We start from the raw sequence: 13,970 nt of genomic DNA, 5'->3' as shown, positions 1-13,970 counted from the left end.
CAAAGCTGATACATGCCAAACCCCCAAAACACAGCTGTTACTGCAGCGAAAGGTGGCTCTACCAAATATTAATGTGTGGGGGTTGAATACTTATGCAAGCAACATGTTTCAGTTTTTTATGTTTCTTACAAACATTTCCCAACATAAAACCAATGTCACCTTACAATAATTGATTTTGAGTTTCAGTGTTTCAAAATAAAATGTCATTCAGAACAAAATTACAGTGTTCCGTTTGTAATTCAGGAATATGAGAGTATTGGTCAGAGAGGTCTGATTACTTCTGCAAGGCACTGTATATATATTTAACATACAGAGTGACTCCGCCTGCCTTTCTGTTATTTCTATTCTTTTGAAGAAGTTATATCCGTCAGTTGTTGTAATTCAGTCATGCAAGTCATCCCACCAAGTTACAATTATACCTATCAAATCGTATTTACTCTCCTGCATTAAGAGTTCAAGTTCGTCTTGTTTGTGTCCCATACTCTGGGCATTAGTATACAGACATTGAAGACCACGTGATTTATGGTCTGACTTCCTTCCTATATTTTTATGAAGACTATTACTGGGCCCCATTAGAGCCATTCCATCAGTTCTTCTTACTGTGCACAAACCTTTGTTAGTCATTACTGCCAAGTTTACATCTCCCTCCAGTTTAGGATTAGGTTTAAGCTCTCCTGATGAAGTTCTCCATGCTGTGGCCAAACACATTTTCTTTATTTTATTTTATTTATTTATTTAACTTGTATATCACTTTCTATTTCAAAAAATCTCAAAAGTGGTTTACATTTCAACAAAAATCAATATAAATTCTTCATTCAATACAGTTGCTAATAATAATAGTCTACATTTTAAGTAACATAATTGAGCAATAAATCTCTAAACGATGTACCTAAAATAAAAACAAAGTGAATCATATAAAAAACAAAAAAGAATATAACAATTATAAAATATATCTAAAAATTCACATGAATATTACAGAAAAAAGCATTCTTGCATCTAATAATACAGATCAGGAATCCAATATATATATATATCCTGTTAGTTGACTTGCATTGTATTTTTAACATGGCTGTAAACCACTTGCAGGGAGGGATCCATTCCGGGGGTGTGTGTCCGGTGAAGATGCAGAGACAGCAAGGAGGAGGAACAACATCAGGAGACATCAAGAGTTGGCAATGGGTCCTCAGCTGGGATGTGCCCAACAATGCCAATCCCTGATGCCAGCCCTTATGTTTTCCAGAACTTTTCTTTAGAAATTTTAAGCTGACCAGAGTGCTTGCTTGCTTTGTAAAATACATTGCTTCCTTGATGTTGTCTTGCCAGTGATGGACTTTCTGAAGCTTTTCTGCTGCATCAGCCAGTTTCTTTAATGCCTATACTTTCTTGGCCAACAGACCCTCAATGTCCCTTGCTGCTTTTTCCACTATTTGCTCTGGGACCTTATCTCTTATTTCAAACAGGTCCTTTTTTCATCGTAGATCCATTTGAGCTGATCAACACCACCAGTCCTTGTGAGGTGCAATTCATCACTTGCCAGCAGTCCATCTTTCAGGAGGTGTAGCCCGTGGTCCCAGAATCCAAATCTCTCACATCAGCACCACCTTCATAGCCAGTCATTCACCCGGAATATTTTTCTTTTCCATTTTACTCCTCTTCTAAGTACCGGAAGGATGGATGAGAAAACTGTCTGGGTTCCAAAGTCCTTGAGTTTCCTTCCCAGAGCTTCAAAGTCTGACATGATTTCTTCATAGCTCTGCTTGGCAGTAGACTTTATGAGTGATGGCAATCCTTCCATCACATCTCTAATCCGTCCACCAGGGAGGCAGCATACCTGGCGAGTCCATGGATCTTCTTGGCATACTTCAGGAGTCTCCCACTGCTATTCTTCTTCTCTTTTTCTTGTCATGGGGGCGTGGTTTCATTGTCTCTGCTTGACTGAGCTTCAGCCTCTTGCTTGCTGTCCTGCGGGGTCTCCTGTAAATCTCCTCTGCAGGCTGTCTCATCCTCAGGAGTCTGAAAGCGATTCCATAGTTCCATCGGTGAAGGGTGTCTTCTAGCTGTTTTGCTCCTAACTGTCACCCTTTTCCATGGAGTTTCCTCCACTTCGTTGTTGCTTTCCACAACACTCTCCTCTTCTGCTTCAACATGCTGTTGTTCTTCCATCTCCTGTATTTCTCTTTGCTGCTGTTGTTCCAGCGTTCTATCTAAGAACTCTTTGCCTTCTCTTATACTCTTCAGTGTGGCCACACGCCATTCCAGGTCTCTCACTTTTTATTCCAACAGTGCCACCAGCTTGCACTTGTTGCACGTGTACGCCATGGTTTTTCTCAGGCAAGAAAGCAAACAGGTCACTACCACTGGAGTGCCCTTCCCATCCATAGTCTCTACTGCTTTTTGTTTCTTTTTCTTGTATTGGAATGACCTGTGCTTTGTCCTGTCCTCCTCCTGGGTAAACAGGAGAGTCCCACTGGTATGTGTTGAGCCGTGCAAAAAAAATAAATTGTTTTAAGGACCTTCCCTTTGATCTCCCCCGCTGAATTCCTCTGCCAAACTCTTATTAGCTCTTCCTATTCGCTCACTGTCTGTGAACCGGCTTGTTTGTATATCCTCTGGACCAGCTGACACAGCTCCCTCTGCTCTGCTCAGTTAGGAGTCAGGAAACAATCAGGAAGCATGCTTTCTTGTGCAAATATGTTTCTTTGCATGTTTCAGAAATTCCTTAGATGGAGAATTAGCTGGATTTATTTATATATTAAACTTTCTATACTACCTTTCCAAAACAACTCTTCCAAGGCAGTTCAGAAACTAATTAAAGCAATAAAATGTATATTTTTTAAACCCTCACAGTGCAGCATGATATAATCTGAGAGGAGCAATATGTACTTGGAGGCAGATGTAACTGAAAGCCTGTACAGTCAAAAGTTTGAAGCTTCAAGCTTGAAGCTAAGAAGGACAATCCTGAAAAAGTTTAAGGCTGAAGAAGCTAAAAGCTAAAGATCTGGTGAAATAAAAAAGCTTTGACTTGATGCCCAAAAAACAAAAGTGAAATTGTCTAGTTGGGTCCCTCGGATGAATCTATTCCATAATGTCACTATGAAAAAGACTCTGCTCTGTGTAATGAGTTTCGTATTAACGTATTGTGAAGCAATCTCTGCAGAAGTTCTCAAAGCCTTGGGAGGTTCTTAAGGGAGAGGGTTCTTCCTAAGGTGTGCTAGGCCCAGACCCCCTTAGAACTTTAAAGGATTGAATTAGCCTATTCAGTTGAGCCTAGAAACAAACTGGCAGCCTAAGTAACATGTAACATTGGCCATGCCAGTAGGCCAGTCAAGTATTCTGCACCGTCTGCTACTTCTAGACAGTCTTGAAGAACAGCATCCAGAAAAGAAATGCTTGTGATTGATCTGCATGATTACTAAGGAATGAATAACATTGCCAACATTTTAGATTTCCAGATGTAGCTGGAATGAATAACATTGCCATGGGTTTTAGATTTCCAAAGGTAGCTGTAGGTGCAGCTGATAAATATTGCACTTGACCGTAACTGCACTTAAGGTTCCAGGTCAACCGTTCATTTATTCTCACAGTGGGGGATATGGGAGAGAGGCTTGAACTTGCTCCTAATCTCACACTAAAAAAAAATATAACATTCTGAAAATGTTGAAGGATTTGTTTCTTAATTTGTAATAGGTATTTTATATACTCACAATCCAGGTAATGCAGATCCTCTGTTTAAATATCCACAAAGGAAAGGTGTGAGCTTGAAAGCCAGAGGGTTTCTAAAAGGATTACCTAGATGTGACTTCAAGGAGAATCATGCTGTTAAAAATAAATATTTCTTGTAAACACTCATAAAATATACATGTCTTCATAGTGTTTCATTCGGGGAAAACTGCATTTTTGGACTGGGTTGGGAGTTAGAAGAATAAGTCCTTTCTTGCACAGTTTCTTTAGAAATGGCTATACCACTGCCTCTTTCAAGGTGATACAGCCGCATATATAACCATCTAAAGCAGCCTTCCCCAACCTAGTGCCCTCCAGATGTTGTGGACTAAAATTTCCATCATCCCTTAACTTTGGTCATGCTGGCTGACCAGTGCCAACTAGTGATGGGAGTTGTAGTCTAAATATCTGGAGGCTACCTTGTTGGCTACCCCTGATTTATATAGTGATACAAATAAACTGCCCTAAGTAATTTCTAGCAGTAGAAATATATACCAGATTTTAATGTGTAGATTATGTAACATCTTAATGCTGTTGATTAAGAAACTGCATGTGGTAAGATTGTTGCTAAAATTGTAATGTGAAACAAAAAAAATGCTTATTTTCAAGAGAAGATGCTTTGAGACACTTCATATACTTAAGTATTTGGATTTGAGGCAATTCAGATTGCAAACAAGAGACTTATGAAATATGAACACGTACTTTGCCCATCTTAAATTTCAGTGTGCAGCATACTTTGACTTATGAGCCTGTTGAGACAGTATGGCATTATTACTAATTCTGCATGATAAAAAGTAGTATCTCACCCAGTCAACACTTTATTGCATCCAGTACAATTGTAAGTACTATACTTACTGTTATAAGTACAGTTTTCTCTTGCAAATTTTGATTGATTGTGAAGGATAAATGTAGAATTCACATCCCCAGGGAGGAGAGGGGAACAAAAAGGCTGTCTCTATAATAGCAGAAGTCCAACAAAAGAAGTGACTGCTGGTTACTGGAACAATATATTATATGGATTTGATGTCCTACATGTTTCAATTTCTTGCTCTCCCTCTTGCCAACTCTTTACATGAATCAGCCCATTAAGCCCAGAGATGCAAGTGCTTGGAAAGATTAGGTTTCCATCTCCAAACATAATTTTTTACTGGTATTTACCTTTGAAAACTTATTTATCTAAATATCTATGTGCAACCTTGACAGTAATTTACTATTTTTTTAAACATAAGAACCTAAGAGCCTGTTGGATCAGACCACTGGCTCATCTGTTCCAGCATCCTGTTCTTACAGTGGCCAACGAGATGCCCGTGAGAACCCTGCAAGCAGGACCTGAGTGCAAGAGCATTCTCCCCTCCTGTGGCTTCCAGCAACTGGTTTTCAGAAGCATGCTGCCTCTGACTAGGGTGGCAGAGCACAGCCATCATGGCTAGTAGCCATTGATAGCCTTTTCCTCCATGAATTTGTCTAATCCTCTTTTAAAGCCATCCAAGTTGGTGGCCATCACTGCCTCCTGTGGGAGTGAATTCCAAAGTTTAACTATGCGCTACATGAATAAGTACTTTCTTTTCTCTGTCCTGAATCTTCCAACATTCAGCTTCATTGAATGTCCATCAGTTCTAGTGGGATGTGAGAGGGAGAAAACCTTTTTCTGTCCACTTTTTACATGCCGTGCATAATTTTATACACTTCTATCATGTCGTCTTTGATTCGCCTTTTCTCTAAACTAAAAAGTCCCAAATGCTGCAATCTTTCCTCATAGAAGAGTTGCTCCATCCCCTTGATCATTCTGGCTGCGCTTTTCTTAAACTTTTCTTAAACTTTTCCAACTATACAATATCCTTTTTGAGGTGATGCAACCAGAACTGTACACAGTATTCCAAATACAGCCGCACCATAGATTTATGCAAAGGTATTATGATATCAGTAGTTTTATTTTCAATACCTTTCCTAATGATTCCTAGTATGGAATTTGCCTTTTTCACAGCTGCCACACACTGGGTTGACATCTTCATCGAGCTATCCACTACAACCCCAAGGTCTTGTTCCTGATCAGTCACTGCCAGTTCAGACTAGAGATGTAAAATTTCTGGAAATTTTGAAGCCACGGAAAAAAACAAATTTTCAGAAAAATGAAAAAATGCAATAGTAGTATTTTTACAGATTGAAAGTCGCTTTGTTACTTCAGGAACATAACATGTAATTATGTATAAGTTGGTTTGGCATAAAATTAACACATTTGGTATATTAAAAGTACATTTTGTTCAAACAATTATTACAAATTGAATTTACTTTTTTAGATTTTTACTTTTGTTTTGTAACAAATAGAGCTACAAGCTCCTGAACTGTGTATGGAACACCTGAACTGTAAGGAACCTCTTTCGTTTTGCCAGAGGCAAAAAACAATATTAAAAAAAAACAAGAAACCATCAACATTAATAACAAAGAAAATTATTTATGTCTCTGCTAATCCTCCACAGTGTCAAGCAGGCACAAACCACCCATTCCCATAAAAAGAACTGAGAAAAAGGGGGGACCAAGATTCAATGAAATATTTTATTCATCATGAAACATTCCATAATCCATTTCTTCTTCATTTTTCTCAATTTTTTGGAAAAAAAACCAAAGGCTTAAAAAAAAAAAAGGCTTTGAATTTTTCTGTTTTTTCCCCGGGCCTCCACATCTCTAGTTCAGACCCCTGGCAGTGAGTGTATATGTGAAATTAAGATTTTTTGCTCCAATATGCATTACTTTACACTTGTTTACATTGAATTTCATTTGCCATTTTACTGCCCATTCACTCAGTTTGGAGAGATCCTTTTGGAGCTCTTTGCAATCCCTTTTTGATTTAACAACCTTGAACAATTTAGTATCATCAGCAAACTTGACCGTCTCACCGCTCACCCCTAATTGTAGGTTGTTTATGAACAAGTTATAAAGCACAGGTCCCAATACTGATCCTTGGGGGACTTCACTTTCTACAGCCCTCCATTCGGAGAACTGTCCATTTATTCCTACTCTCTGCTTCCTGCTACTTAGCCAATTCCTGATCAACACGAGGACCTCTCCTCTTATTTCATGACTGCTAAGCTTACTCAGGAATTTTTGGTAAGGTACCTTGTCAAAAGCTTTTTGAAAGTCTTAGTACACTATGTCCACTGGATCTATATACTTGTTGACACTCTTAAAGAATTCTAATAGGTTAGTGAGCCAGGGCTTTCCCTTGCAGAAGCCATGCTGACTCTGCTTTAGCAAGGCTTGTTCTTCTATATGCTTGGTTAATTTGTCTTTAATTATACTTTCTACCAATTTTCCCGGAACAAATGTTAAGCTAACCGGCCTGTAATTTCTGGGATCTCCCTGGATCCCTTTTTAAAGATTGGTGTTACATTGGCCACTTTCCAGTCCTCAGGTGTGGAGGCAGATCTGAGGGACAAGTTACATATTTTTGTTAGAAGATCAGCAATTTTGCATTTAAATTCTTTGAGAACTCTCGGGTGGATGCCATCTAGACCCAACAATTTACCTTTTTTAATTTTATCTAAGAAGTCTAGAATTTTATCTCTTGTCACCACTGTTTGCCTCAATTCTTCAGACTCCCTTCCTGCAAATGTTAGTTCAGGTTCAGGGATCTGCTGTATATCCTCCGCTGTGAAGACAGATGCAAAAAATTCATTTAGCTTCTCTGCAATCTCCTTATCTTTCTCTAGTGCACCTTTGACTCCCTTATCATCCAAGGGTCCAATCGCCTCCCTAGAGGGTCTCCTACTTTGAATATATCTAAATATTTTTTTGTGTTTTTATGTTCTTAGCAATGTGCTCCTCAAATTCTTTTTAAGCATCCCTTATTGTCTTCTTGCATTTCTTTTGCCAGAGTTTGTGTTCCTTTTTATTTTCCTCATTTTGGCAAAACTTCCATTTTTTGAAGGAAGATTTCTTGCCTCTAATAGTTTCTTTGACCCTGCTTGCTAATCACACTGGTATCGTCTTGGCCCTGGTGACACCTTTCCTGACTGCGGTATACACTCCAATTGAACTTCTACTATTGTGTTTTTAAACAACTGCCAAGCATTTTGGAGTTATTTGACCCTATGGACTTCTTTTTTCAATTTTCTTTTTACCAATCCTCTCATTTTTGTGAAGTTTCCTCTTTTAAAGCTAAATGTGACCAATTTTCTTGGCAGTTGGCCATTTACATTAAGTTAATTTAAAAGCACTATGGTCACTGTTCTCAATCAGTTTAACAGTACATCTTGCACCAGCTTCTGGGTGCCACTTAAGATTTAAGTCCAGGGTTGCCATCTCTCTGGTTGGTTTCATAACCAACTGTTCTAGGGCACAACTCACCTTTTACCTTTCTTTAGCTGACCTTGCTGCAAGGCAAGTTCTCATAAGCTTCGATCACAATTGTATGGCTGTTACAATCCAAAAGTTTTTTTTTTAAAAAAGAACATTCAAAATATACAAAAATAAACTAACATAAACTATGACATCAGCAACACTTTTTCTGTAGGTTAAAACAAAATATTTTTTCTCCAGTCATTACAAGAGTTAATTCAATACTTGAAACTCAAATACCTCCAAACGTTTAAGTATAAAACAAGATGACCAAGATCACAGGCAACCCCACAGTCTTTTTATGCTAGACATAAATTTTCATTGCTGCCAAAGCACATTTTGCTAACCTCAATATAAACTGATCATTTCCTAAAAGAAGAGTCATATTTGTTCTAAAGGGATTGTAAGTTCATAGAAAAAAATGCCTGGAATGATTATGTGGAGGGCAATTTAATATGCAGTGGATAACATCCCCTACCTATCCTTATCCACAAATACAAAATCTTTGAATCTTCCTTTCATATGGGCAATGGGTGTGCTCTGAAAATACAAGGCTGTATAGTATTTTCTTGAGGGAGGGATAGTGAGGGCTAGGAATTATTTCTCCCACTTGAATGAGGTTTTGCACAATAGATATCATTACAAATAAGCCACAAACCATAGCTTGAAACAAAGCTGTCTCTCTCCCCCCTCCTTTTGAGCAGCTGTTTTGCACTGTTAGAAGAAGAGGATATGACATTCCAGTATGGTTTAGTCAATGATGCATGTATTTTTTATTTTTATTTTTGCAGTGGTGAGGGATCAATCCAGAAAGTTCTTTTAAACTCACTTAACATCAGAAAGCCATAAAATGCAGAAGAGGTCTGCTTTGCTGCTTCAGTCCTTCAGCTTTCTCACTTCTGCCTCTTTTGACAAGTACTGCAAATGCTGATTGCTCTTTTCCCCAGCCCAGAATCTGAGAAGTCAGCCTCATGAGAGAGGACTGGCTACCCTCAGATTCTTACAGCTCCCTTCCCTTTCCTCATACTGTTAGACATTTTAAGAAATTATTTCAGCAGCAATTTTAAAAAATAAGCATTAAACAAAAGTTAAGAAGACACCTAAAGTCTCCTTTTACTATTTTTTTTTGCTTTGATGATGTTTTTCTACTGCTGTTAGCTGACTTGAGTATCATGTGTTGAAAGGTAGGGTGCAAATTGAAAGAATGAATGTGGTGATGGCCACTAGCTTATGTGGCTTTAAAGGGGGATTCCACAAATTCATGAACAATAGGCTTATTAGTGGCTATTGGATATAGCTATATTGGGTATCCGGATTCAGAGGCAATATGCCATTAATACCAGTTAATTGGAAACAACAACCGGAGAAGGTTATTGCTTTTAAGGCTTGCTTATGAGCTTGCCAAAGACATCTAATCATCTGCTGTGGACAGCAGAATGCTGAATTCAGTGGACTTCTGCTCTGATCCAGCAAACCCTGCCCTAAGACACGCTATCTAATCATTATCTCCTCAATTTCTGATGTTCAGGCATCACTGTTGTTGATTATGTAGCCAGAATGTTACCCACCGTGCACAGGATGTACGTACCAGAAGGCTTGGTTTACAGAAGTACAAAAAAAAATCTTTAGGGCAAAAAGTAAGGAGAGAGGACAGCCCAATGAGGATTGAACATGTTCAGGGACCACAGAATATGGAGTTTCTGTTGGAGTGAAAAATGTAAAATTGGTGAAGAGGTGATTGAATATTTTGGAAGAGACTGTGGCTGCCTGGAATCCTGAGCAGGAGCACTCCACACAGCTACATTTTGTTGCAGCTTCCACTTGTATTGATAAATAAGGAAAGGGGAGAAAGAAACAAAACTACAATGAAAGCAAGAGGTGGAAGTACCTTAATTTTTTTAAAAAATACGTTCTCGTGAGCTGTTTTAAAACTGGTGAGAGAAAGTGGTGTTAACATCTAAAGGAGTGGTTGCAAGTTTTTTCAGGCCCATGGGTACATTTGCAAACCAGAAAAACTGTTTTGGGGCACTACACACAAACCAAAACCTGTTCTAGAATGCTTCTTTCAATCTTAATTTCAGTGGGGACGGGGGACTTTGTGAACACTAGGAAAATCCTCTGTGGGTGCATGTATGTCCTGATATAAAGGAAGCACATTCCACAGGTGAGGAGAAGATGGAGATGAAATTCTGTGTAGATCAGTCAAAGAATCCAACATCCAGTGACCAGTCAGATGATTCCACCAGGAAGCCCACAAGTTAGGGAATGAAGAATACAGTTGTTCCATTTTGTTAATTCCCTTTAGAGGCACATTGTATTTGAACATAGAGGTTCAATTAAGTTAGCAAGGCTAACAGCAGTTGATAGCTGTGCCCTCCTAGGAATTTGTTTAATTCACTTCTAAAGCCATCTAAACCAGTGGCCATTACATCTTGTGCTGTATTCCATACATTATGTGTTGTGTAAAGAAGAATTTACTTTGTCTGTTTGGAATCTACTGCCAATCAGTTTGGTGACTGACTATAAGTTCTAATATTATATGAGATAAATAGGAATGTCTATCTTTCCGCCTTCTCTTCGTACTGCATAATTATACACAATTGTATTGCTTATTTATCTATTTATTTAAAAAATTGTATGCTACCCTTCAATATAAACATTCTCAGAGTAGCCTTCATCAGTAACACAGAACAAATAAAACCTATGATAAACACTACAGAATTAAAACAGGCGATTAAACTACCAGCAAGGTTTCATCACAGCTAACAGGGCAATCCAGCAATCCAACTTTGCTGGAAGCTGGTGGAGGCGGAGCTGCTGGAAGGGGCTGCAACATCCAGCTGCCACTTGGAAACCTCTTGGAGGGGAGGATGCTGGCTGCACTGGCAGGGTGCAGCAGAAGGAAACAAAATACATGTTTCCTTCTGCCACCACTTTTACCAGTATACTGGCTGCCAGGATGGAGGGCTGCAGGAGGAGGCTAAACAGGACCTGAATATTATGTAAATCCCCCCCCCGGCTCCAACACGCCCTGGAATGCCCCTTTTGCAGACCTTCTGCTGGCTTCCCTTAACGTCAGGCTGGGCTCTCCAGCAGACCTCATCCGCAGCTGAGTCGGGATGAAGGACTTATGCCGGTGTAGTCGGGACCCGGCTGGCTCAGCCGGAGGTCCTCCATATATATCCAACTCCCCTTAGCCCAGAGTAGACAGCAGTTGGATTGTGCCCTAAGTATGTGAGAACAGCAAATGCTTTATCTGACACCAAAAAGATACCTAAGTGGATACCAGACAAGTCTCCCTAGAGACAGAGTTGTCCAAATGGAGAATGAGAACAATGTCTCCCCCCTCCCACTTTAGTAGTAAATCTTCCCGGCCTGCGGTTCTCTTAAAACCTGGCACACAGATGCACAAAACACACTCCCCCAGTGCCATTAGTACCAAAGTACTTTTCACCACATGTACTTATCCATACATTAAGAACTTCAGTGGAGGGCCTTCTGAGGGTGCCCCAGCCATCTGAAGTGAGGTGGGTAGCTACCAAAGAGAAGGCCTTGTCAGTGGTGGTGCCTCAGGTGTGAAGCACTCTCCAGAGAGGTTTGCTTATTTTACTGTGATTGCAGCACCAAAGACCCTTTCATTTTCACAGACTTTTTAAATAACAATTTTAGTCTTACTGACTATTTTGTGCTGATTTTTTGAAGATGTGGGCTTTTAAGTTAGTGGCTTTTTTATGTACTTAGATTTTATTTTTTATTTCTTGTAAACCCCTCTGGTTATGATTGGGGGCAATATAAAAACACCTATAATAAATCAATAAAATAATGCATTTTTTTTTCTTAAGAGTTGAAGCTTTCGGAAAACTAATTTTGTTTTTAATCACTTAGGGGCTGTAGACGGGCTACTGCTGACGGCAGCATGGCCTTAAAAGTGCCTTGTAACCAATTACCAGATTAAATGCTGAGGTGGCTCTTGTATGTACTTTGCAATTACGTGTCCTTTTCAGTGGATTCATTAAACTGTTCGTTTACTGCCACAAGTTGTGTTTGGGCATATTTAGGTGAAAAAAAAGATTGGGGGAAAATAAAACAGATTTTATGATGTTGCTTATATTTTAACAATCCTTCAAAATTATAAAAAGCCTTAATATATGGGTGGTTAGAGCTATGTGAAAAATGCTTGCTAATGTTTCCCTAATTTCTTCCTGGGTAGTGTGAGACTTCCAGGTTGGCAAAAAGTGTTCAAGGAATATTATAATGAAATTAAGAAATTGGCTTACTTTCCAGCTGAAATTGAAAGTACAAAGGTGTCAAATTTTAATTAAAGACAAAGATTAATAATTAAAATTATTTCATTGGCTTTCCTAGAATTCATCACATTGTTCAACTTTGTCAACATTTCAAATGTAGGTTAAGTATGAAAGCAGACAGGAAACATAGCCTGAAAAATAAAATATTGGCTAGAATTACCTGTAGGGTATTTTTTGTTTTTGTTCACTCTGGCCCTACCTCACAGGGTAACTGTGAATTTACTGCCTTTTAACATTTATTTTATAATGAATAAATCCTATGTAGATTAATATTGTAATGCTGCTGCTCTTGTTTTAATCTTATAGCATACTTCAGTTGATGGATATACCGAGCCCCATGTCCAGCCTACAAAGTCAAGCAGCAGACAAAACATATCCCGTTGCAGAAACTCAATCACATCTACAAATGAAGACCATCCTCACATTGGGAATTACCGCTTACTAAAAACAATAGGAAAAGGAAATTTTGCTAAAGTGAAGCTGGCTAGACATGTTCTTACTGGTAGAGAGGTGAGGTGTTTGTCTCTTTTGTTTGCTTGGTAACAATATCCTGTGTTGCCTTATTCTTACTTGCTGGCTGCAATAAACATGCTTGTCCTCTAGCTCTATGATTGAATACAGGCATACCCCGCTTAAAGTTACTTCACTTAAAGTCGACTCGCTATAAAGTACATGCTCCATACTCCACCATACCCCACTTTTAACACACACGTTTCGCAATTACGGACACTTAATGGCATGACACCACTGCCATCTAGTGGTGCTTGCAATGCAGTACATGCATAAATAATTGCTTCACTTTAAGTACATTTTCACTTTACATACATGCTCCGGTCTCATTGTGTATGTTAAAGCGGGGTATGCCTTTATGTAACAAGCTTTTCTTAGAGCCAGATGAGACGTGATGGTGGCTGACCCATGGGCTATAAATGTCTATAAGAGGTGGGGTTGGATTGGAGATATTTTAAAGCACTGTGCTTTAATCACAGCATGAGCATGCAGGGAGTAAGATTCTCTCTGAAACAGCTTTTTCCTGGTGGGACTCTGAGATCAGAAGTGGACCCCACCCAGAGAAAAATGGTTTAAAAATGTGGGATTCAGCCTCTTGTCCATCTATACTGCCTTCAACCCCTCCACTTCATAGAAAGTCAGAAGATCCTGGGTTGGATACTGTTCCTGTCACATCTAGTTGTGCCCTGATCAAGTAGTAAACTATATCTGTATAGAGACAAGATGTTTTTTGAATTGAGATTTTCTCTGAAAGCTCTAATTCCATTTACAGAAATGAAAATGTTTAGGTGAAATTCAAAATATTCTGAAATATCTAATTTCTCTTCCAAATACTAAAATCTCAAACTAAAAATAGGAAAAGGAACCTAGGGTGCTGATCATACTCAGAGCAGACCCATTGAGATCAATAGACATAACTAACTTAGGCTTGTTCATTTCAGTGGGTCTGCTCTGAGTAGGACTTGGATGAATATAAGCCTTACTATTTAAATAATCACCTGTGGCCATATGAAGTGGTGCTTTCTTCTCCCTCCCCCCCCCCCGGCTGGTGTACAAAACAGATTGTAGATTGCTGACATTCCCAGCATAAGAAACCTC

At 39.0% G+C, this 13,970-nt stretch overlaps 1 protein-coding gene across 10 annotated transcripts in view; it reads left to right on the top strand.

Annotated features, from left to right (window-relative positions):
• The window catches only part of MARK1 (microtubule affinity regulating kinase 1), a 104,426-nt gene that overhangs the window by 40,672 nt on the left and 49,784 nt on the right, over positions 1 to 13,970 (top strand). For all 10 annotated transcript variants that reach the window (XM_061625159.1, XM_061625153.1, XM_061625160.1 and 7 more), the window contains exon 2: positions 12,669 to 12,872. In XM_061625159.1, coding sequence (XP_061481143.1) covers positions 12,669 to 12,872 — 204 coding nt within the window. The remainder of the gene's footprint in view (positions 1 to 12,668; positions 12,873 to 13,970) is intronic.

The sequence above is a fragment of the Rhineura floridana genome, chromosome 4 (genome assembly GCF_030035675.1).
Source record: "Rhineura floridana isolate rRhiFlo1 chromosome 4, rRhiFlo1.hap2, whole genome shotgun sequence".
NCBI classification, from domain to species: Eukaryota; Metazoa; Chordata; class Lepidosauria; order Squamata; family Rhineuridae; genus Rhineura; species Rhineura floridana.
This window is presented reverse-complemented; position numbering and strand designations above follow the sequence as displayed.